The following is a 24,922-nucleotide window of genomic DNA, read 5'->3' as shown; positions in this document are numbered from 1 at the left end:
GCAATAATCGCCGGCGTTTTGCACTTTCAAGTGTGAATGGAGCCTCAAATTTGATTTGTGACTTCAACATTCTCAAGGGAAGCCTATATTGTTCATCATGTAGCAGTAGCAATGGGACGATTACGGTAGTCCATGTCTTGCTTATGTGCAGGGATTGTACTTCACTGTGCTCCTTGTTCCATGCAGGTCTTAAAGGGACACTTAAGTCAAACAAAAAAAGCGAGTTTTACTCACCTAGGGCTTCCAATAGCCCCCTGCAGCTGTCCGGTGCCCTCGCCGTCTCCCTCTGATCCTCCTGGCCCCGCCGGCAGCCACTTCCTGTTTCGGTGACAGGAGCTAACAGGCTGGGGACGCGAGTGATTCTTCGCGTTCCCAGACACATTAGCACCCTCTATGTTGCTATATGGTATATGATATATGCTATAGTAGCATAGATGGCGCTATTGTGGCCAGGAACGCGCAGAATCACTTGCGTCCCCAGCCTGTCAGCTCCTGTCACCGAAACAGGAAGTGGCTGCCGGCGGGGCCAGGAGGATCGGAGGGAGACGGCGAGGGTACCGGACAGCTGCAGGGGGCTATTGGAAGCCCCAGGTGAGTAAAACTCATTTTTTTTGTTTGACTTAAGTGTCCCTTTAAGGTGGCTTTACGCGGTTGTTTTGCATTTTTTTTTTTATGAAAAAAAATGTCTCAATCAATTTGAGTTCTGTTTAAAAGGCGAGCCCTTTTCAATTTTAGGGAAAAAAAAATCAGAATTTTTCACCACAGCTAGTCAGCAATTTTTTCTTTCTTCCATACAATGCATGCAGTCAAGGTAACATGATTGATTTAAATGAATCTATGGTAATTGAAATCCTCCAACTTTTATTTAAAGTTGCATTTCAGTTCACTCATTGCTTTTTGTAGAGATCATCCAAAATAAATTGTACATTTGATAACCTAGACAAATTCAGTTACCCAATACCACTTAAAGCGCATGTCTGGTTAACATAAAAAAAGCCCCGAGGTACGCTAATGCTGAGTAGATACTGTATAATGCCCGGCATGTTATGTGTAATAAGTCAGTGGAGCCCTGTATAAGCTGTATTCTGACACTAGAAAGTCCTTGGCCTTTTCTACATCTGCTATATAAAAGGCCAAGACCATTTTCTTAGGGTTGATGCACCACAACCTGGCTACAACATTCCTTTGCATCAAAAGACAGATGCAGTCCACCAGCCTCAGGGATATATAGCAATATAATGTGGGGAGTCCTAATTAGGCAAAGAGGTCTATCATTCCTCTGTGTACAGTCCACATCAACAATAATGCCATCCAGAACTCGACCCAAAAATAGCGGCTTTTTCTCCAAATAGTGTTTATTCCATACAAATCTTAAAGCTACACCTGGTCAAGGGAAGCTTTCCAGGATATTTCCAACAGTTAGTGTTGCTCAGGGGGTGTAATAGGGGGTGTTGAAATTAGAGTTCCCCTGAAACTTGTTAGATTCATTTGTGTTTGGTATTAATAAGGTTTGGCTGGGGATTTGAGATCAGTTATCTCCCCCAAATTTTATCACCAAATTCAGGTGCAGGTTTTGGGTGCATGCCATACCCCTATGCTAGCTCTACTGGATCCCCAATGGTTAAGAGACTTTAGATACCACAAAAGAAATATACTTTGTCATGCTGTGAGCATAAAGTCTTCAACATTTTGGCCATATTTGTCCTTTTCCACCACTTTAGACATGATTTATGTTGATTTTAGACCATATTACCAATATCAGTGCGTTTCTGTGGATTTTTTTCTGTACTTTAAGATAAAGTACTGGTCTGCATTACTTTCCCGGAGTAATTTAATTAGATAAAGTAGACTATGGTAATAAATGCCCTGATAAAAAGATAAAGAATAAGAGGTTGACATAAATCTCCATAACCCTTGAAAGATTGAGAAAGGGGACAAAGCTGAGATGCAGAACATGAATAATAAGGGCTATTTGTGTACGTTGCATTGCGATCAAATTGCCACACAATGGAGCCAAAAAGTCATCACGCAGTGGCATTGTGTTTCTTTGTATGTCAAAATGAGTAGTAATGATTTTTTTTTTTTTTTTTTAGGCTTATTGTTCAGTATGAAACAGACAATAAGCCTGAGTTTTGTGGTGGACATCAGCCAGCAGTAACTATAACCTTTATCTGCCCAACAGCAGGAACTGAGGTGAGTGTGTTAACGTTTTTGTCAGTTCTGCATACATGAAGGCATTTTAATCATTGCGATAAATGTATTTAAAGTGAAACTTTATTTAATTAGTGAGCATCTGGAATTAATTTTTTATAGTGTGCTGTTTGGGTAAGCATCATTACTTACCTTCAAGGCGGCTGCTCCCCTGGAAACCCTCCTCCCTCGTCATCCGTTTGGGATCTGTGATCTTCTCCACAGGGAGAGCCTGCATTGTGCTGCATTTTCATTTTCATGGCAAAATCGTGCGTGGACGCCCGCTGCAATGCATGCCGAGAGATGTAGTCCGTGGATGCGAGAACATCTCTGTACTCACATCCACAGACCACATCTCCCAACAGGCATTGGGGCGGGCACAACTTTGCCATTAAAATACGGCACAGTGCAGGCTTTAGGTGGAGAAAATGGTGGATCCTATACGGATGAGGGACAGAGGAGCAGCCCTTTGAAGGTAAGTAATGATGTTTACACCCCACCACCACCACCACCACCACACAGCTCACTATTGCAAACCTCCCTTATGGGGAGATTAATTTAAAAAATAAATTAATGCCAAGTGCTCGGTTATTTTTAATGCTTTCAACTGGCACTCCAGCATCTTCTACTACCAGTCCAGATTAGATGCCTGCTTTGTCACAAGTGTCGGTCTAAGAAAGAGGTGTCCATAAATATTTTATAGCTTGATTCTTGTTTTGAGACTTGCATATTAAAGCAAACCTATGAGGAGAAAAAGATGTTAATTTTAACTTACCGGAGTAGTGGGAAGCTTCTGGATGCTCCAGGCTTCCCAGAATATCTTTGAACCCACCACTGCTGCTGAGGATCCTTTGCAGCCATATTCCCGTCCATGTAGGAGTGTGGCCGTACTGTGCTTGTGTGCCTGTTTAATAGCAAAAAACAGCTCTTGCACTGATTAAAAAGCCAAGCTGGACAGGCCATGAAAGCATGCCTTCACGTTCAACAAGCCCTTATTGAGCGTGCTTAGATGGACCCTGTGCTGCAACAGTGGGCCACAGGATGATAAACAAAGCCTCTGGAGCCTCCAGAAGCTTCCATCTGCTAAGACCCGTATCTTTATTTAATTTCCTTCTTCAGGTGTGCTTTGAGGCAGGGAACACACTTGACTGTTTTCGTACTCGTTTTCTGCACAGAAAAACTGAGAACTCATGTTAATCAATGGGCTAGTCCACACTTAATATTTTGTTCGCGCGCAGAAAAAAAACTGACATTCTGCATCATGACTCTGCACATTTTGTCAGTTTTTTGTATCAATTACATCAGCTGCTGTGAAAAAACGCGCGCGTTTTCCTGCATAGAGACACACTAGGTGTGCAGAAAAAGTATGCAGGAAAACGCGCGCAGAAAACTGAAAGACAAGTGTGTTCCCTGCCTCAATTTAGAGCTCCACACACCATCATGTAACGTTGTAGGTTAAACTTAGTACTGGTATGGGTAACATCACTAGATCCGCCCGCTTGCTTGCTTCTACTTTGTGACTTCTGGTTGGTCCTCTTAAGGGGAACCTAAACTGAGAAGGACATGAATTTTTCCTTTTAAAATAATACCAGTTGCCTGACTCTCCTGCTGATCCTGTGTCTCTAATACTTTTAGCCACAGCCCCTCAACAAGCATGCAGATCATGCATGTGCTCTGACTGAAGCCAGACTGGATTAGCTGCATGCTTGTTTCGGATGTGTGATTCAGACACTATTGCAGCCAAAGAGATCAGCAGGCCTTTCAGGAAACTGATATTGTTTAAAAGAAAAATAAATTTGAAAGCCTCGCTTTAGGTTCCCTTTAAATAACTGCACAGAGTTGTAAAGATATCTGTAGTCATTTGACTAGAGGAACTCCAAGAACAATGCAAACAGTACAGCACAAATGCACTGTTTTGAAGCAAATGGGTCCAATATTGTCTGTCTGATGGAAACGTGTGTTATATATTTGCACTTGCATACAACCATACTTTGACGCATGCCTTTCTGTCAGATGGTATTAGAAACCAAAGTAATAAATCGGAATAAAAGTTGTCTGTTAATACAATATATAGTGGCGAACTGAAAGTGAATTTTTGTGAAGTTAAAATGGAATTTCCTTTTAAACCAAAATAAGGTTTGTGTATTTTCTACCGTAATCTGAGAGTTAGTGATATACCTAAAGGTTTGCTTTGCAAACCATTCAGCTTATGTGGCTTTAAGGGAACCTTAAGTTACATGTGATGATAGACATGACTATGTATAGTGGCATGCATATAAATGCCTATGGTGTTCCTTTTCTTCTTGGCCTGAAAGAGTTAATATTCCGCTATGCAACTGATAGTTTCTCCCCAGTCAGACTGTAGCATTAAAGAGAACCCGAGGTGGGTTTGAAGAATGTTATCTGCATACAGAGGCTGGATCTGCCTATACAGCCCAGCCTCTGTTGCTATCCCAAACCCCCCTAAGGTCCCCCTGCACTCTGCAATCCCTCATAAATCACAGCCATGCTGTGAGGCTGTATTTACATCTGTAATGTCAGTCTCAGCTGCTCCCCCGCCTCCTGCATAGCTCCGGTCCCTGCCCCCGTCCCTTCCCTCCAATCAGCAGGGAGGGAAGGAATGCAGGCGGGGACTGGAGTTCTGCAGGAGGCGGGGAGAGCAGCAGACTGACACTATAGAGATAAACACAGCTAGCTCTGACAAGCTGTTTGTCAGCAGCGTGGCTGTGATTTATGAGGGATTGCAGAGTGCAGGGGGACCTTAGGGGGGTTTGGGATAGCAACAGAGGCTGGGCTGTATAGGCAGATCCAGCCTCTGTATGCAGATAACATTCTTTAACCACCTGAGCGGTCTGGACGAGCTGAGCTCGTCCAACACCGCCGGAGGTCGCCGCTCAGGCCCTGCTGGGCCGATTTTAATCAAATAAAGTGCAGCACACGCAGCCGGCACTTTGCCAGCCGCGTGTGCTGCCTGATCGCCGCCGCTCTGCGGCGATTCGCCGCGAGCAGCGGCGAAAGAGGGCCCCCCTAGCCGCCTGAGCCCTGCGCAGCCGGAACAAAAAGTTCCGGCCAGCGCTAAGGGCTGGATCGGAGGCGGCTGACGTCAGGACGTCGGCTGACGTCGATGACGTCACTCCGCTCGTCGCTATGGCGACGATATAAGCAAAACAAGGAAGGCCGCTCATTGCGGCCTTCCTTGTTTATTCTGGGCGCCGGAGACGATCGGAAGATCGCCTCCGGAGCGCCCTCTAGTGGGCTTTCATGCAGCCAACTTTCAGTTGGCTGCATGAAATAGTTTTTTTTTTATTTGAAAAAAACCCTCCCGCAGCCACCCTGGCGATTTAATCAGAACGCCAGGGTGGTTAAACACACCTCGGGTTCTCTTTAATTACTGATCAGGAATTGCAGCAATAAAACACTTTACTGGCAGTGAATTGGGTTAGTGAGAGCAGGGGATAGATGAGGTCAATACTTCATATATTTTAGCTCACTAAGACACGGAACAGACTGCTGAGACAAAAAAAAACCTATTTTTTTTTAACAGCCTAAAACTGTGGGATATCTAAAAATCCCTATTAGGAGTAGAAGGATAGGTGCCATTGTTTATACCATCAGTTTATTTTCACTTAAAGTGGAACTTAACTCAGAATTTTCTGTCTGCTCTAAAAGATTAGCCACAGCATGGTAACTTTTATGGAAAGAAAATCTGTTACATTTTATAAAAATCCTTAAAAGTTACCCAATACCACTTAAAAACCCTGAGATACTGTAAGGGTTAAGTCTCAGTGTTTGCTTTATGAGCAGCTGCTTAGGCAGAGCTCTCCTGCAGTCTATATACTGTTGCTGATAAGAACTAATTAGACAGGTTTAGATTGTAAGCTTGTAAGGGCAGTGCTCTCACCCCTTTGGGTCTTGGACTTTGTTATACATTTTATTCATAGTTACTTTTGTCACTGTAATTACCAATTCTGTATTTTGTATATTAATGTATATCATTATCTGTATTATGTACCCCCATGTTTGTTTCTTGCTTTGTACTGTGGCACAGAATATGTTGGTGCTTTATAAATCAATAATAATATAATATAATATCTGCCTAAACAAACACAGAATACAGAGAAGAGTATTTTTCCAGCAGCTATATGTGAACATTAGAGAGACTCCGAGACGAATGAAAGTACAGCTTTGATACTTACCCAGGGCTTCATCCTGCCCCTAAACATGTCGAAATCCCACACCATCCTCCCGCGGCCTGCCCTTCATTCGCGGAGAGCTCCGTTACCAGGCTCAGCCGATGCCAGTCAGGGTCTACTGCGCATGCGCAGACCTCCCACGTATGCGCAGTAGACCCGGACTAACGTCACTGACACTGTTACCTGGGCTCCCCGCGTCTGAATGGCAGACCGCGGGAGGATGGCGTGGGACTTAGACATGTTTATGGGGCAGGGGGAAGCCCCAGGTAAGTATCAGAGCTGTACTTTCATTTGGCTCTGGGTCTATATAAGGACTCCTGAGATAAAAAAGGAATGCAATCTTTATCTGGGACTTCTTCCAGCCCTTAGAAGTCTTCTGGGTCCCTCGCTGCAGCTCCGGTCATCACTCGCATACTGCGCCTGCGTAGATTACTGCTTAGGGGCAGTACGACGCTGGTGACATGGTCGCTTCCACATCATCACGCGGGTACTGTGCCTGAGCAGTAATATGTGCAGGCGCAGTATGCGCCTGATGATGCAGGTGCGTTCACACGTGGTTGCCTGCACATGTGCAGAAGAACCAACCCGCTGTCGGGTCAGCAAGCTTTGTGGGCAGGCAGCGGGACATCAGTGAGCACCGGGACTGTTCCAAGGGACCTAGAAGACTTCTAGGTGCTAGAAACCCCAGGTAAGTAAAGATTGTGTTCCTTTTTTACCGTGGGAGTCCTTGAACCCTCATGGCGGTACGCAGTTTCTGAGGCTGCGTCCGCAGGAGGGATTTTTTGAATTAAAGTTGTTTTATCCTTTGTAGCTAGCACTAGGCTAGCTACCATTGTCCCCCAAGTCCCCCCGCACTTTTCTGATCCCCCTGATCGCCGCCGCTATACGTTACCTAACCACATCCCTCGAGGGCCGCAGCCTCACCAATGAGCTTCAGTTATTGCTATGGCGACGATCGGACATGATCTCATGCGCAATCCCTATTCTTCCCATAGTGAAGCCTGGAGCTGATTGGAGAGGCTGCGCCATCGCGGGATCCAGGGGGTACGTATAACGGTGGCGATCGGGAGCGATCAATAAAGAGCGGAGTGACTTGGGGGGCAATGGTAGCTAGCAAAGTGCTAGCTACAAAGGCTAAAACAACATTCATTTTAAAAATATCTCCCGGGGCAGAGAAATCCTCTGCGGCGGCTACCCCGAGTTTAGCTTGGGGTTTTTACCATCAGGAGGGTTAAGACTTTTGTGTGCTGTGCAAGAGTTCAGGTTCACTTTAAAGGATACCTTAGTGATAAATTTTTTTCAAAAAGCGTTGCCGTGTGTGTGTGTGTGTGTGTGTGTGTGTGTGTGTGTGTGTGTGTGTGTACATAGTTGTGCAGATGCTTACCTCCTGTGCCCCAGTGTTATCCAAGTTCTGTACACGTTAGGCATCCTTTTTGAAAAATATTTATCGCTAAGGTATCCTTTAAGTTGCTCATTTGAGACTTTATGTTCGTCTAAGCTGAATATCCAAAAGTGTACTAGGTATAAAAAAAAAGAAAAAAAAAAAAGAAAAAAAGAGATTTATTATTGCTGTATGCACAGGTCACAGAAGTACCCAACTAATATCTCTGCTTTTTGTGCGAGAATACTCTGGTCCTAGGTGGTATCTGTATCCTGTACTTACTGCAGCTCACTCATTGTCCGCTTATATCTTCACACTGCTGAGTTTGCTTTTGTGGCCTCATGTGTAGTTGCTCTTCATCATAATGAAATTAAAGTGCTTACAAATTACTGTTTTAGAAATATATAGTTTTTCAATGTTCATTATGCATTATGGTTTTTATAGCTACATATAGAGGTTTATAATTTTGCATGCCACTGAAGAAAAGGAGTGACGCACAAATGTTTACTCGGTACATCACAAAAGTTCTTCTTTTGAGGATGACAATCTTTTACTGTCGTCTAGGTTACAGGGCCACAGCTAACAGCTAACTCCAACTGCCGCTATGAGGTTGAATGGGTCACAGAGAATGCCTGTCATACAGAATACCTGGAAACTGAAACGTGTACACTCACCAACTCTGACAGAGGCATTTCTATCGACCTCTCTCCCTTGAAAGCAAAGCCAGGTGAGAGCTTACGATTATTGGCCATCTCTGAAGCTCCTTTCCTACTACAAAGAGAACATTGCGATACGATTTTTCTTCAATCGCACCGCAACATTTCAGAAAAGTTGCATTGTATTGTTGTGATTCGGCCATACAGTGAGGCATACTGTACCAGGAAAGTATGCCAGTGTAAACAAGCACGTTATTCTGTAAACACACCACCGCATTATTCCGCACCAGCATTTCGCTTGCGATGCAATGATTTTATCCTTTGTGACGCAGCAGACAAAATGTGAAAGGACTTTAGCTGTACTCCTTGTATACAGATAATGATATATCTAACTCCAGTGGCATTTTTTCAGCGGAAGTTCTTTAGTAATCTAGACACATTTCACTATCTGAGTGAATCAAGTAGAGGTTGCTCCATTACTAATGGGGGGACTTTTTCAGCTACAGTGGGAGGCACATCCCCAGTATTTAACTCCATGCATGTAATTCAATCGCCTTACTTCGCCACATATTAATAGTAGGTTTACAATAAGGGCTGGAAATTTAACTTCCAGTACTGGACTCCAAGTTTCATATTCACAAAAGAGAAGGAAAGAAGGGGACGCTGTTATTTTATTTCAAAAGTTGCTATGTTGCCCATCTCATGTCTCTACATCTTCTGTACACTAGTAAGTTCCAATAAGTATCTAATCTAAAGTTGACTTCACACCTGCTGCCATTTTACATCTTGATGTAAAAACTTTGGGCCTGATGTACTATACGCCGGTAAAGTTGCTATGCGCAGGTAGTGCATGGTAATTGTACTGGTACTAACGCAGAGAGAACACTTGTTAACCCTTTAGCACCCCACAGTTTACCATGTTAATATCACGTGTTACCATAGCAATGCGCATGTTAACTTGGTAACATGCATGACACTAAATGGTTAACAAGCGGTGTTCTCATTGCATTAGTACTGGTAAAATTACCATGTGCTACCTGCACATGGCAATTTTACCTGCCTATAGTACATCAGGCCCTTTTTGAGATAGAACCATTAATAAAACAATGAAAGGGTTTTAATTTTTAATAAGCTTTGGTTAATTAGATTTTTTTTTTATTTAACTTCATATTTTATATATTGAAAATGTATGTATTGTTTGTTATGGGTAGCCCAAATCTTCATGATTGCTTGACACGCTGTGTAGAGAGAACTGGTGTTATATCACTCTGACTACATTGGCTACATGCTCTTAGCTTTTGAAAGGGACTAAGAATCTTAAATGCACAGCAGCTTTTGTGGTGGTGGCGGCTATGAAAAACATGCTTGGAAACAAGAGATTGTTTTGATCAGGAAAGTATGCAAACCCTCTTCACACCTCTTTACATTGTAGTGTTCCTCAGGATTTACGCCGTGTATGCACACTAGATGAAATTCAGCCAAGTCGGCACACGACTGCCTTTTCCAAGTTTCCAGCATGAGGACAGCAGCTGTCGACACCCCCCCCCCCCTCCACCAGACAGTGATTAGCCTGGCCGATCGATTCGGCTGAGCGCTGGCTAAGGGCATTTTTTTTCCCTATGTACCCCAGCCAATCCATTGGCCCCCAACCAGCATAGTAACAGAACACGTTGCTAAGCCTGTATCTCTGCATCGACCCTGCAATGTCGTCCAAGGGATCGAGTATAGATCTCTGCTGGGCGACATGCCTCGTATGTGTCTGAGGCTTATGGATGTCAGTGAGATGGAAGTAATTCTGAGTGGATGCAAATATGGTAAAGGTATGCATATTTATGCAACTTTAAGGTTGAACAATCTAATGCAGCAGCCACATTTTATGATAGCATACAGATATGTCTTCCGTTTTGAAGCATTAGGGATTTGCTGTGAGGCCTAGATATATTTCTGCGCAGAGATTCACTTCTCTGCACTGGATAACTGATTGATTTATCATAACCAGATCATAAATGCTAGTCTGCAGACAATATATTATATACTATAATGAAGACATCGAGAGAAGAGTAGGCATGCGCACAGTTCATTCTTCTTACATTAAAGGAGTACTGTAGGGGGTAGGAGGAAAATGAGTTGAACTTACCTGTGGCTTCTAACGGTCCAGTTTTCCACATTTTGTCATATTACTGCCACGAACATGCATCAATTTGATTGGAATTCCACGTCAAAGACCAATACAAAGTGGTGTACATGTGAGAAGTGGAATGAAAATCATGCATGATTCCAAACATTTAAAGAAAAAAACAAAACAAAACAAACTGCAAAGTGGGGTGAGCGTAATTATTCAGCCCCCTGAGTCAATACTTTGTAGAACCACCTTTTGCTGCAATTACAGCTGCCAGTCTTTTAGGGTATGTCTCTACCAGCTTTGCACATCTAGAGACTGGAATCCTTGCCAATTCTTCTTTGCAAAACAGCTCCAGCTCAGTCAGATTAGATGGACATCGTTTGTGAACAGCAGTTTTCAGATCTTGCCACAGATTCTCGATTGGATTTAGATCTGGACTTTGACTGGGCCATTCTAACACATGGATATGTTTTGTTTTAAACCATTCCATTGTTGCCTTGGCTTTATATTAGGGTCAATGTCCTGCTGGAAGGTGAACCTCCGCCCCAGTCTCAAGTCTTTTGCAGACTCCAAGAGGTTTTCTTCCAAGATTGCCCTGTATTTGGCTCCATCCATCTTCCTATCAACTCTGACAAGCTTCCCTGCCCCTGCTGAAGAGAAGCACCCCTAGAGCATGATGCTGCCACCACCATATTTGACAGTGGGGATGGTGTGTTCAGAGTGATGTGCAGTGTTATTTTTCCGCCACACATAGCGTTTTGCATTTTTGCCAAAAAGTTCCATTTTGGTCTCATCTGACCAGAGCACCTTCTTCCACATATTTGCTGTGTCCCCCACATGGCTTGTGGCAAACTGCAAACGGAACTTCTTATGCTTTTCTGTTTACAATGGCTTTCTTCTTGCCAACTTTGTGCAGCGCATAACTAAGGCCCAGTGCACACCAAAAACCACTAGCAAATCTGCAAAACGCTAGAGGTTTTTGAAGCAGATTTCAGAGTGATTCTAGGCATGTTTTCTAAACATGCCTAGCATTTTGGAGCGTTTTTGTGTAACACATTTCAAATATTGTTACAGTAAAGCTGTTACTGAACAGCTTCTGTAACCAAAACGCCTGGAAAACCGCTCTGATCTAGCGTTTTCCAGAGTGGTTTTCCACTTTCCCATACTTTAACATTGAGGCAGAAACGCCTCAGAAATCTAAAAAATGCTGCAGCCCCCGAGTTTGCATTTGTGGAAAAAAACCACTCGCTCTGGTGTGCACCATCCCATTCACTTTCATTAGCCAATCGGTTTTCCCCCTGCAAGCGTTTTAAAAAACACTCCAGAACCATTCTGGTGTGCACCAGCCCTAATAGTTGTCCTATGGACAGATTCTCCCACCTGAGCTGTAGATCTCTACAGCTTGGCCAGAGTCACCATGAGCCTCTTGACTGCATTTCTGATCAACGCTCTCCTTGTTCGACCTGTGAGTTTAGGTGGACGGCCTTGTCTTGGTAGGTTTACAGTTGTGCCAAACTCCTTCCATTTCTGAATGATCGCTTGAACAGTGCCCCGTGGGATGTTCAAGGTTGTGGACAATTTTTTGTAGCCTAAGCATGCTTTAAATTTCTCAATAACTTTATCCCTGACCTGTCTGGTGTGTTCTTTGGACTTCATGGTGTTGTTGCTCCCAATATTCTCTTAGACAACCTCTGAGGCTGTCACAGAGCAGCTGTATTTGCACTGACATTAGATTACACATAAATGCACTCTTAGTCATTTGCACTCATCAGGCAATGTCTATGGGCAACTGACTGCACTAAGACCAAAGGGTGCTGAATAATTACACACAACCCACTTATAAACTATGGGCTTGTAATTAGGTATGGACGCAAAACTTAAAAAAAATGCACCATTATTTCCAAAGAAAATATTGGCGCCAAACATTGTTATAGGGACATAATCTAAACGGTTTTATAACCGGGACAAATGGGCAAATTTCATGGGTTTTAATTACAGTAGCATGTATTATTTAAAAGCTATAATGGCCGAAAACTGAAAAATAATGAATTTTCCCCACATTTTTTTCCCTATTTTCCCATGAAAACATATTTAGAATAAAATAATTCTTGGCATAATGTCCCACCTAAAGAAAGCCTAATTGGTGGCGAAAAAAACAAGTTCTAGTTCATTTCATTGTGATAAGTAATGATAAAGTTATAGACGAATGAATGGAAGGAGCACTGAAAGGTGAAAATTGCTCTGGTGCTCAAGGGGTAAAACCCCTCAGTGGTGAAGTGGTTAAAGATAAAATAAAAAAAAAAAAAAAAACTTCTTGAAATATCAATAACAATGATAAATAGGGTTTTTGGATGAAAATTCAAAAGGTCAATTGACAAGTTCAGAGTTCATTTCATGGAAGTTTTCACATTGATGCCTTATTGATGAATACATAAATGTTACACCTTTCTTTCTTCTTGCTTTCTAGCCCTTCCTTACTATACGAAAGATCCAAAAGGTGACTATACATATTACCTTAATGTCTGTGATAAAACAGTGGGAGGAGAATGCTCCGGAGAAATGTCTTCATGTCAGTTGAAAAATACAGACCGGAAATCCAAAGGTGCAGGCTCTTTCCGAAATCAGACACTCAGGTACTATGCACAGGGACTTCACTATCACATGAATAAATATGCAAGTAGCTTTTTATCAAGGATTTTTTTTCCTCGTTGAGGCACAATAATTTTTGTTTTTGTTTTAACTTTTCTCTTGCACAGTCATCTTCTGCTGCACTTAGACACTGAAGCGAAAAAAAAACCTATGATATTATGATTTATATGTGTAGTACAGCTAAGAAATAAAACATTAAGATCAGATACATCAGTCTAATTGTTTCCAGTACAGGAAGAGTTAAGAATCTCCAGTTGTTATCTCTATACAAAAAAGCCATTATCTCTACGACTTTCAAAAGTGGTGGAGAGGGCTGTTTTCTGACTTTTATTATCTCAACTGTTAGTTAAAGGAATACTATCGATGTATGCATTTATTTTTAAATACTGTATGTTGTAGCACACATTAGGGCAAGTACTAGGAGCAATTTGATTCCTCACACAGCTGTTCCTCTCAGCTGTAAAATCCTCAGTCAGTTTTGGCGTCAGTGTTGGATACAAAATGTATCTAATACTGAGCTCCCAGAGGGCTAGACCATGTCTCTGCAAAGGGGAGATGCTATCAACTCCTCAGTTTATAGTTTAATTATCACCTTGCTGAAAGAATCTTGTTGATATGGTGGTAAGGGGTTAAAGATTCTAGCAATGTGTGTTTATTATCTTTGCTTCTCTTTACTGATAAAGATACTAATAATGCTAATTGTAGACAGTGGTCTGCCCCTCTCAGCAGCTTGTAAAGTGGATGCAGCCTGGAGTGAATCGCCTCAAGCAGGCAGCCAGTCTGAGTGTAAACACAGACTCCTGGTATAGCTAGTTATATTCCAGCAATATTCCAGCTCATTTAGTTACCTGTTACCACCTCAGATCAGCCTATTTCTCCTCATGTCTCCTGCATGCTGTGAGTGACACAGTGAAATATATTTGTGAGCTGTGTGACAGAGTAATCAAGCAGCTCAGGGTGACCCAAACTACTATGAGCTGTGTGAGAAATGAATTTTTAAGCAGGGATAGTGAGAGAGAGACCTGGGTGAATAAATAAAGTGCCCCTAGCACTAGTGGTAATGTGTACACTAATATAGAGTATTAAAAAAAAAGTCGTTTCAATCGATAGTACTCCTTTAACTATTTACTTTTCCTCTGGCAGAGGAGAGTTCATTAGTTCACAGACTGCTCTGAAAGAATCATTTTGAATGCTGAGTGTTTTGTAATCTGCACATATTAGAGAATGATGCAATGTTAGAAAAAACACTATATACTTGAAAATAAAAATGAGAATATTTTCTTTGCTGCTAATCTTCTAGTATTTATTCATAGTACACAACCAATTCATTATATCATATTTTTTTTTCGCTTCAGTGTCTCTTGAAGTGTACATAGTCATGTCCCTAACTGCCACTTAGAAAAGCCCATGTTTTATTTCTGGGGGTTCTAGTTTATTTAGCATATATTATTTTTAGCTTAGTTAATGTATATGTTACCTGTGTAGTTAGTTATCCTATCTACAGTACACACCTAGCTTCAGAGAAACTTAGTTATGTGAGTGGGTTAGAGAACAGGTAGTCCCCAGCTTACAAATTCCCGCCTTACAAATGACCAAGCGATATGAACAGCATGGATTCTCTGATTCTGTGGGAACAAGTCATTTTTTTTTTTGTTAGTTTTGAGAAAATAGATTTTAAAAATGTAAAGAAAAAATGGCTTTTAAACTTGTATAAGCAGGTACAGAGGGCAGAGGTGACACAGAAGGGGACACTGAAGGCACAGGAGCACAGAAGAGGTACAGGGGACAGAGCTAGCACATTGTTCCAACTTAAGAACATATTCGGGTTCAGAACAAACCTGCAGTCCCTATCTCATTTGCTTAGCGGGGTCTACCTGTACTTGCATAAGATAAAGTAATGTTTCTGACTAGAGTATTAGTTTTATGACTGTTGTCTGTCTGTCTTTGCAAACAATACATTTTATAAGGCTATAGAGTTTTGATGCATGTGCGGTTACTAAAGTATGTGTACAGCCTTTGGGATGTTATTGAACAATTCTTCGTTCTCTGCATATTTGTGTTTAGATATTCTGATGGTGACATCACTTTGACATACCTTGGTGGGGAAACATGCAGCTCTGGATTCCAGCGCATGACAGTGATCAACTTTGAATGTAATGAGACTGCAGGTAAGAGCAGGTTCTCTCCTTTACAAAGGAACAAGACCTTTCCCTGTTTATAAAATGCATCAGGATGCGTCCAATGAACTATTTAAAACAGACATCACTACCATATTTGTATTCTTGTTCGAACCTTCTACTGTTTGGGTTCACATCATTGTGACTGCTAGGCATTAGTGTGTGGGTGTGTGTGTGTGTGTGTGTGTGTGTGTGTGTGTGTGTGTGTGTGTGTGTGTGTTTAATGTGGAACCAATAGTGTCTACTTAATAAATTAATAATAAAATAAATAGAAAAAAATCCACACACTGTACACCTCATTTAATGTGCCTAAAGCAACCGTTATTGTTGTTCAGGCCTCAGTGTCACACACAGGCAGATTTCATTAGAGATATGATCTGTCAAGCAAAATACCATTATTTATTTATTGTAATGCAAAAAACTCCCTGATCGGATCTTACCTGAATGCATTCCTTGAACCTTAGTTACACTCAGAATGGCAATCAAATTCTAGCAGACTTTGGAAACCTCCACTAAACAGAAAAATAATTCTTCATGTACATCTATATCGCTCATGTTAAGATTTCTCTTCACTTCCTGTCATTTCTGACACACCTGTGAGAGCAACAAGAGGTAAGAAAGCAAAACAAAAAAACTTGATCCCCACACACCGTGGGCGAATTCCTGATCAATTTTACCATGAAATCCCTCAGGAATTGGCCTTGTGACTCTGCATCTGCCACCTCCCGCGCTGTCCAGAGCTAGCAGCGGACACGGACAGGTAAAGTATACTGTATTGCGGGGGAGGTGGCCATTTTACATTAGGGGAGACAGTGCTTGGGAGTTTTGTCACATTGTCTCGTTCTGATATCGCTAACTGTTTTACTGCACACCCAATCAACCACAACAGCCTGACATCTTGCAGCAAGTCCGATCAATACATGAGACCAATTTCAGCTTAAAATTGGTCGCATAGTCAATCGGGCATGCTCTTGGCAGCACCTATTTTTATCTGATTTGATAATTATCGAATCAGATGGTTGCTAAGCCACCAAGACAATAGCTGTATGGCCACCTCAATAGTCCAATATGGGTGAAAGAGGCACCCTGGGGTGTATAAAATTCTTTAAAAAAACAAATAAACGAAAGGGAGGTAGCATATCTCAAATAACAAAATCTTTGTAACAACAAAAGACTTTTATTATTAAGCACAGGCAACGCGTTTAACAGGTCTAAGCCCGCTTCCTCATGCCAATAACAGTGCCAAATGGAAAAAAATCATTAGCATATGGAGCCTCTCAATAGTCCATTGTCCACAGTGCACAAATCCCAATTGTTTGGGATTTGTGCAGTCGTTAGTTTACATGTTTGGACTTGTATCCCTCATCAAAATACCAATAATAAGTACCGTTTTTTTTGGACCATAAGATGCACTTTCTCCCCCAAAAGAGAGTCCCTACGTCTCCGCGTCTCCAATGTTCTCCTTCCCCCTGCGTCTCTTAGGGCTCGTTTCCACTGTTGCGGTGCCGAATCGCCTGGTTTCCACCGCAGAAGAAATCGCATGCGGCTGCGTTTCCGCATGCGGATTTAGCCGCGATTTTGCATGCGATTTCGCATGGCAAGGAGCCAGGCGAATTTAACCATGTCACTGCCTGACTAAAGCTCCATAGCAAACTATGCGAAATTGCACGTGAAATTGCAGGGAAATCCGCACGACAAAGCCGCATGCGATTTCCCTATTAAATGCATTAGCGGCGATTCGCCCGCATTCCTCCCGCACGCGAAATCTGACGGCTCTGCCGTGCAGATTTCTGCCGCACCGAAAAACGCTCCCGCCGCCGCACAAGTGGAAACAGCCCCATCCACTTACATTGACTATGTGAACCTGCATGCAGTGCCGGCATGCGGATTCGCTATAGTGGAAACGAGCCCTTATGTCCTCTTCCTCCTTTGCATCCACCCGTATGTGCCACCATGTCCCCTCAGTGCATATGTCTATGGGAGAAGGCGAGATACTTATGAATCCGCTGAAGATGCGCAGAAGTCCTGTAAACAAGCTGCAGATTCACGCATTCCCCTTCACTCACCAGGACTTGCTTCAACCTGATTCAGCGCAGTGTGGCCAATCAGGCATGGGAGCTGTAACATGCCAATCCAATCACCGTCTGCTATTCTGACTGGAGCCGATAGTCCCGGCGGCAATCACTTGGGTCAATGACAATGAGATAATTGGGGGGGGGGGGGGGGGGGTTGAGAGGAGAACATCCACAAGACATCCCTGCACCATGGATGCACTAGGTTTAGCATATGTATCATTTTTCCTGGATTTTGTCCTCAAAACCTAGGTGCATCTTATGCTCCGAAAAATACGGTAGTGTGCTGTGGTAAAGTATTTAGAGCTATTGTTTTGTGCCTTATTGCTGTGGTTATCCTCTTGCCCTTTCCTCTCTTTTTTTTTTTTTTTCTCCACAGGACTGTACTTATGTCTTGGCAGAGCATGCATCTCACTGCATGCCAGTAGACTGTCAGCAGAAACAATCATTCTGACTGGAAAACTCTGTATGAGGTTTTAGTCAGCCACTCAATCTATTGTTGGAAACTGTTAATCCGACAGTTCTGATTAGAAACAAAAATCAATTGAGGTTGCAACAAAGATTTAAAAATAAATATTAGGATTTCTAGTGCAACTTTAGTATTAATGCTGTTTTATGTTTTTGTTTTTTTTTCTTTTTTAGTAAATGATGGGATAGGAGAGCCGGAATTTAATGGTGAAGCTGATTGTACGTACTTCTTTTCCTGGGAGACCAAATACGCTTGTCTTAAAAAGAAGGAGAATTTGTGTCATGTAGAAGCCAAGAGGAGGCACTATAACTTATTTGGATTAATCCGCAGTCCTGGTTAGTAACAATACTTGTAGGCTTATTTAAAAAGGTGTAAAAACTTCTGGTGTGCAGTTTCACAGTCATATTGATTGTTTTTTGGAGTTAAAGTGGATCTAAACTCAGAACTTCCTCTCTGCTTTAAGGCCCTTCTTACACATGCAGATTAAACCTGCATTGTTCCTTGTTAGGGGCTGCAAAAGCAATTGGAAGTCTATGGAAATTTATTGCGGTCCTTTGGGAGTTGATTGGGAGTGGTGTTTTATTCTGGTCAATTTTTCAGAAAATTTAGTGGTATAGGGTAGAAGTTTTTCAGTTTTCAATCATTTTTATAATTATTGAGTAAAAAGTGTGTGTGTGTGTGTGTGTGTGTGTGTGTGTGTGTGTGTGTGTGTTACATTGGTCAGATTTTTTAAAATGTTACATTCAGAAAAATGTATTGAAATTCTGAAAATATATAGAAATATGTATGGTTTGTGGCTGCCTTACAGGGACTCAGAGACAAGTCTTAAGCTAGTTTTTTACTTAGCCGGGGCTTCCTCCATCCCCATAAGCATGGATGTGTCCTCCCGCAGTCCTCCTGCTTTCACCCGTTCAGCCCGCGGTGAGCCTCAGTAATGGGCTCAGTCGGAGCCAGTCATGGTCTTCTGCGCAGACGTGGACCTTCTGCGCATGCTCAGTAGATTCGGAGTGACTTCACTTAGCCTGTTACCGGGGCTCACTGCGGCTGAATGGGAGATTGCAGGAGGCTGGCGAGGGATGCATCTGTGCTTATGGGGCTGGAGGAAGCCCCGGGTAAGTAAGTAGAAAAAAAAACCTAGCTTAAGACTCGTCTCTGAGTCTCTTTAAGGCAATGGAAAGTGGGGATTAGTGTTGGGCACTAGTGAGGTGAAGGTCAGTGTTAGACAAAGCCCTGCAGATCGCACATTCAGAAGAAAAGGCTTTTTTTATTGCCTCACCAGCCAAGGTATGATGTATTCTCTTACATCTGACCTTGGCTGGCAGATTTGGAAACTGGACACACTTCTGGCTTTGGCCATAACATACAGGACCCAACACTCTGGATAAGCTTAAGGCTGCTATCGAAGCATCCTGGGCATCCAGAACACCTGAGCAGTGGCACAGGCTGATTGCCTCCATGCCACGCCGCATTAAAGCAGTCATTTCTGCAAAAGGATTCCTGACCAAGTATTGAGTGCATAACTGAACATAATTGTTTGAAGGTTGACCTTTTTTTGTCTTAAAAACACTTTTATTTTATTGGTCGGATGAAATATGCTAATTTTTTGAGATAGGAATTTTGGGTTTTCATGAGCTGTATGCCAAAATCATCAATATTAAAACAATAAAAGGCTTGGACTACTTCAGTTGTGTGTAATGAATCTAAAATCTATGAAAGTCTAATGTTTATCAGTACATTATAGAAAATAATGAACTTTATCACAATATGCTAATTTTTTTTAGAAGGACCTGTATATACTGAAGTGTGTGGATGAATGATTTACTATCAGTCAAATCTGGATTTAAACATATAGTATCGGCAATGTTCTTTTGATTGTTTTCAATGTTTTAATGTGCTCTAAACTTCTAGCAACAGGCTTTTACAGTACTCTAGCGATAAAAATATGTAATAACAGTACAGTATATTTTGTAAATGACCGCTATGTATGTATGTATGTATGTATGAGATGCTTGTTAGGCTCGGTTACCACTTGTTGCAAAAACCTACCTATTGGGTACAATTTTGTAAGCTCTGCTCAGTGCCGATCCTTTGGATAAAATTGGAATCTGCCTCTAGAAAATGCAACACAGTCCAGACTTTTTGTGAACGAGCAAATGCGTTGCCCATTGTGACCTATGGTGCAACGCATCTACCCCCCGGATGAGACCAAGACGGTAAAACAGGGCGGAGCGGACCCTGAACTGTCTGCTCCACTCTGTGCTGAACAAATGGGAATCAAGCCTAATCTGAGTCGTTTGTAAGTAGGGGACTATCTGTACTCTTTATATTATATCCTTGCACATTGTTTCAGAATCTAATACCACTCAAAACTGGGAGGCTATGAACACCAAATCTGGTAAAAGCCGCTTTTACATCAATGTGTGCCATGAAGTGCTACAGAGAGGTGATGCCGCTGGTTGTGAGGAGGGTGCTGCAATTTGTGTAGTAGGTAAGGCTGGTTAACTGTAAATTTAAAGTATTTAATTGACACACATTTTGTTCATCTTTTATGATGTATTATGTTTTGTGTTTTTTCCTTTCAGATTCTGAAGGGAAAAAAAGTTTAGGAAAGTTTTTGACCGCTCCAAAGTTAATTGGCGACCACATCCTGCTTCAGTATACAGAGGGTTCCACATGTACAAATAATGAAAGGATTGAAACCAATATCACGCTTAAATGCAGTCCAGGTATAAAAACACATATAACTTTTGTCTTTTAAGTTTACATCTTGTTCACTGTGTATAGTCTGCGTTATTAAAATATATAGTATTGCTTTAAAAATAACCCACTAACCGTTCTGACTTTGTCTGTTGTTAAGATAGGCAGGACAGACAGCTGCTTTGTGAGATAGAGAGCTTTGAATAGGTGGTGGTTACTGGGAATGTTTGCGGCTGAATTGCTATACTGGGTGCAGAGGGAGTACCGATGTCTGGTTGTAAGCAAGCATCTGATAATTGCTGTGACTAGGGATGTAACCGCCCATAAGGCCCCCCTGCAAAATTGTCATGGGGCTCCCTGGAATCCAAACGTCTTCCCTGCACACACCTTGCCCCTATACACATGCAGAATAGCGCAGGGACCAGTGTTATATTTACCTGCTCTAGTGCTGCTGGTCTCTATGCATCACAGCTGCAAATTCTCGGCTGCCATTCACCGCCTCCTGATCACGTGACTTGCATCAGTCATGCGATTGGTAGCCAGTGAATGACAACAGAACGTGTGTGACTGAGACCCAAAGTGCTGGAGCAGGTGAACATTACTCCCACTACCTGTGTTACTCTGCATGTGGGTAAGGAGAGGGACAAGAAGTGGGCTCCCTCCGCCTCCTGGCCCCCCAGAGGTTGCAGGGGTCACAGGGCTATTGTTACGCCCCTGGCCATGACCTGAAATATCATAGCTGGCTGCAGACAGAAATGTCAAGGAAATTTTAAGTAACATAAACCACTTGTCCACCAGGGGCGCAGAAACACGTACCGCCCCGCCGCTGTCCACACTCCCGCTCGCTCGTGCACGCCGCTGCCTGCTTGCCCGGAGATCAATGAACGGGAAAAACCGTTCCCGTTCGTTGATCTAAGCCCTCCAGCAATGATCGGCTGCTTCTATGAGAACCAGCGCGATCATTGTGAAAAAAAGTTTCCCAGCCTCAACGTAAGCGTACAGGACGTAAGCGTACTTCCGACGCTTAGAGGACGCATGCACAAAAAAGTACTGTGGCCATCTTGTGGCCAAATAGTAAAACTACATCCAAAAACATTTTTCATAAATACTTAGTTTTACATTATAAATTAACTCATTACTTCCCACACTCCCCCCAAAAAATAAATCAATACATAAATAGTTACCTTAGGGACTAAACTCTTTATTTATGTCAAGAGGGTATAACACTGTTACTTTATAAACTATGGGCTTGTAATTAGGGATGGACGCAAAACTGAAAAAAATGCACCTTTATTTCCAAATAAAATATTGGCGCCAAACATTGTGATAGGGACATAATTTAAACGGTGTAATAACCGGGACAAATGGGCAAATACAATACATGTGTTTTAATTATGGAGGCATGTATTATTTTAAAATTATAATGGCCGAAAACTGAGAAATAAAAACTGAAAAAATGCATTTTCTTATTCTTCCCGTTAGAATGCATTTACAGTAAAGTAGCTCTTAGCAAAATGTACCACCCAAAGAAAGCCTAATTGGTGGCGGAAAAAACAAGATATAGTTCATTTCATTGCGATAAGTAATGATAAAGTAATTTTTTAGTTCTTGATGATTGGTAATAGAGGACTGGTCATAACATGACGATCTGCAGTGTCAGGATGGTCTTTCTTTCTATGAGAACTGTAGCTCACATTGAGTTGAGTAGGTAAGATTTACTGCTGTTTTGGAAGTTAAAATGACTAAGCACTGTACGAGGGTGGCAGCGCATATTATGGTTCATATACTCTCGAACTCCCTTGGGCGCAGTTCTTTGGCTGTCCAAATTTTTTAAAATCCACCCCCCCCCCCCCCCTCCCCGCCCAAAAAACTAGTTCATGCTTACACATTGAAATGCATGTCGTTTTATTTGCTGCTGGTCTGCTGCTTTCCTCTTTGGGAAGAATTCCAATTGCAAACCTAGTGTGTACAGGCCCTAAGGCAAGGATCATGCTTGACAGTGCTTTGTTCCCCATTCTTCATGGGTTTCTGTCATTATGTTTGCGATTGTATCTTGCTGCATGTAATTTTACATGTTCATTTGCAATTTTTTGCATGCAGCGAAATACATTGTAATTATGAACAGGATATGCAGTCAAAAGCATAATGCTGTTTGATTTAAGAACAGAAACAGACATGCGATTCCCAAGAGGACCATTTACTATAATGGGCAATGTGCGTTTTTTAAATGTGCAGGACTCTACATGTGTGTTCCCTGCATAAAGCTTGTTCAGGTGGATGTCTCGAAATGGTTCTTGGTAGAGGTTTGTGAAGGCTGTCACATTGCTAAGCAGATTACATTAATATGTTTAAATCCCTGTACACATGCTAGATGAAATTTTGCTGAGAAACGTGTGTACAGAAGCTCTGACACCATGGCCAGCAAGTTGGCTGATCTCTGGCCGAGATCATTGTTCTTTACACTGACCCCATTGCCATGTGATATCATTCACGTGCTGCTTCCTCGTCCTTTTGATTCCCCCTGTATAGCAACAGAACTTCTTGCTAACCTGCAGGCTAGTGACGTGTCAGCCCCATACTGTCGACCTCCTGCATACTGACTTTCCTCCTGCGTGTGTATGGGGTTTTAGTGTGCGATATACAAGGGCATCACAGTGCACACACAGCAGTGTCTGTTGGGCATATTTCAGCACGTTGCAGCAGTGCGTACCTTAATTGCACTGTTGCATGAATTTCTCAGTAGATTTAATATAATTGCATATGGTCAGCACTGTAGCGCAGATACTATATGCTTCTGTAAAACACATGGGGCCTGATTCACAAAGCTTTTTTTGTTAAATTATCTCACCTTGTTTATTAACTCACAATTTAACTCTCCTTATCAAATTCAACTCATGATTTACCTCTCCTTCTCTAACTTTACTCATGGTTTTGCTCTCCTTATCTATCTCATGAATTATCCTTCCATATTTGTTTATCTTATACATTAGCACTCCGTACAGTTGAGGTGAAAAATAAGTAACCTTTGTGAATCAACCCCATGGTCACCTATGTTACACAGCAATATGGGAGCAAGTCTGGACCCATTAGGACTGTGTGTTGTGCAGGTTGCAAATGCACACAAAGCCTTAAGCATTGAACTATGGGCTGACAGCTTTAAGAAGTTTATAATCCACTCCCATAAGAGATTGTCGTTGAGCTCCTATTTATTTCCAAGTTGATGCCAATTTTTTTGCGGTTTGTGTGTTGCTTTAAACTGGACTAAACCAATGAGGCTGCTGCTGATTTGGTTGGACCAATTCCGTGCTGCATATGAATAGTGACAAAATGTGCATCAAGTTATAAAAATGTGTAGCGTAGTAAGGATACAGAGGCAATACAATTATCTAAAAAGTTTAAAACATGAGGAGGCATTGGTGGACTTGCCTCCTCCAAGCAGACACACAAATTGCCAATGTGTTTGTCAAATACAACAAGTACATACTTCGGGGGAGAATACAACGCGTTTTGCAGGTTTGATCCCGCTTCATCAGGCAATAACAACGAAGCAATAGTATATGTGGTAAATAGAAGAGCCAGGCACCTCAAACCTGTGAAACGTGTTGCATTGTTCCCTGGAGTATGTAAATAAACTTGTATTAGACAAACACATTGGCAAATTTTGTGTCTGCTTGGAAGGAAGTCCACCACTGCCTCCTCATGTTTTAAACTTTTGAGATACTTTTATGCTTTTGGTGCCTCTGTACCCATACTACGCTATATTAAGTCCACACCTGGTGGAGGGGTGTTACCCCCTTTTTTTCCTCATCAACGGAGTGACTTCTTAATCCTGAGTGGGTTCAGATTAGAGATGGCCCGAACGGTTCGCCGGCGATCGTGGAGAACCGCAAACTTAACCGGAAGTTCGATTCGTCCCCATAGTGCATCATGAGGGTCAACTTTGACCCTCTACATCACAGTCAGCAGGCACATTGTAGCCAATCAGGCTACACTCCCTCCTGGAGCCCTACCCCCTTATAAAAGGCAGGCAGCGCCATTTTTTTCACTCACTCGTGTGCCTGCAGTAGTTAGAGAAGGGAGAGCTGCTGCGGACTCACAGAGGGAAAAATTAGTTTGGCTCTTGTAGGCTTGTTAGCTTGCTGCTTGCTGATTCTTATTGCTAAAAAAGCACCCCTCAACAGCTCTTTTGAGAGCTAATCTTGTTCTTGTGATCTATTTTTTTTTTCTGTGTGTGGCCCACTTGCATTATATACAGCCCTGTCAGTCAGTCGCAGCTGGCCTTTTGGCCCCTTGGTGTTATAGTTACTACTGTGCCA

General features: G+C 42.3%; 1 protein-coding gene across 1 annotated transcript in view; it reads left to right on the top strand.

Annotated features, from left to right (window-relative positions):
- Nucleotides 1-24,922, top strand: part of IGF2R (insulin like growth factor 2 receptor) — a 242,584-nt gene that overhangs the window by 99,850 nt on the left and 117,812 nt on the right. The window contains exons 7-13 of the mRNA XM_068232027.1: nt 2,094-2,193; nt 8,329-8,491; nt 13,010-13,175; nt 15,256-15,359; nt 18,083-18,244; nt 20,260-20,397; nt 20,492-20,635. Coding sequence (XP_068088128.1) covers nt 2,094-2,193; nt 8,329-8,491; nt 13,010-13,175; nt 15,256-15,359; nt 18,083-18,244; nt 20,260-20,397; nt 20,492-20,635 — 977 coding nt within the window. The remainder of the gene's footprint in view (nt 1-2,093; nt 2,194-8,328; nt 8,492-13,009; nt 13,176-15,255; nt 15,360-18,082; nt 18,245-20,259; nt 20,398-20,491; nt 20,636-24,922) is intronic.

Source organism: Hyperolius riggenbachi, chromosome 4, assembly GCF_040937935.1.
Source record: "Hyperolius riggenbachi isolate aHypRig1 chromosome 4, aHypRig1.pri, whole genome shotgun sequence".
Classification (NCBI taxonomy): domain Eukaryota; kingdom Metazoa; phylum Chordata; class Amphibia; order Anura; family Hyperoliidae; genus Hyperolius; species Hyperolius riggenbachi.
Note: the sequence above shows the minus strand (reverse complement) of the source record. Positions and strands in the feature narration are given on the sequence as shown.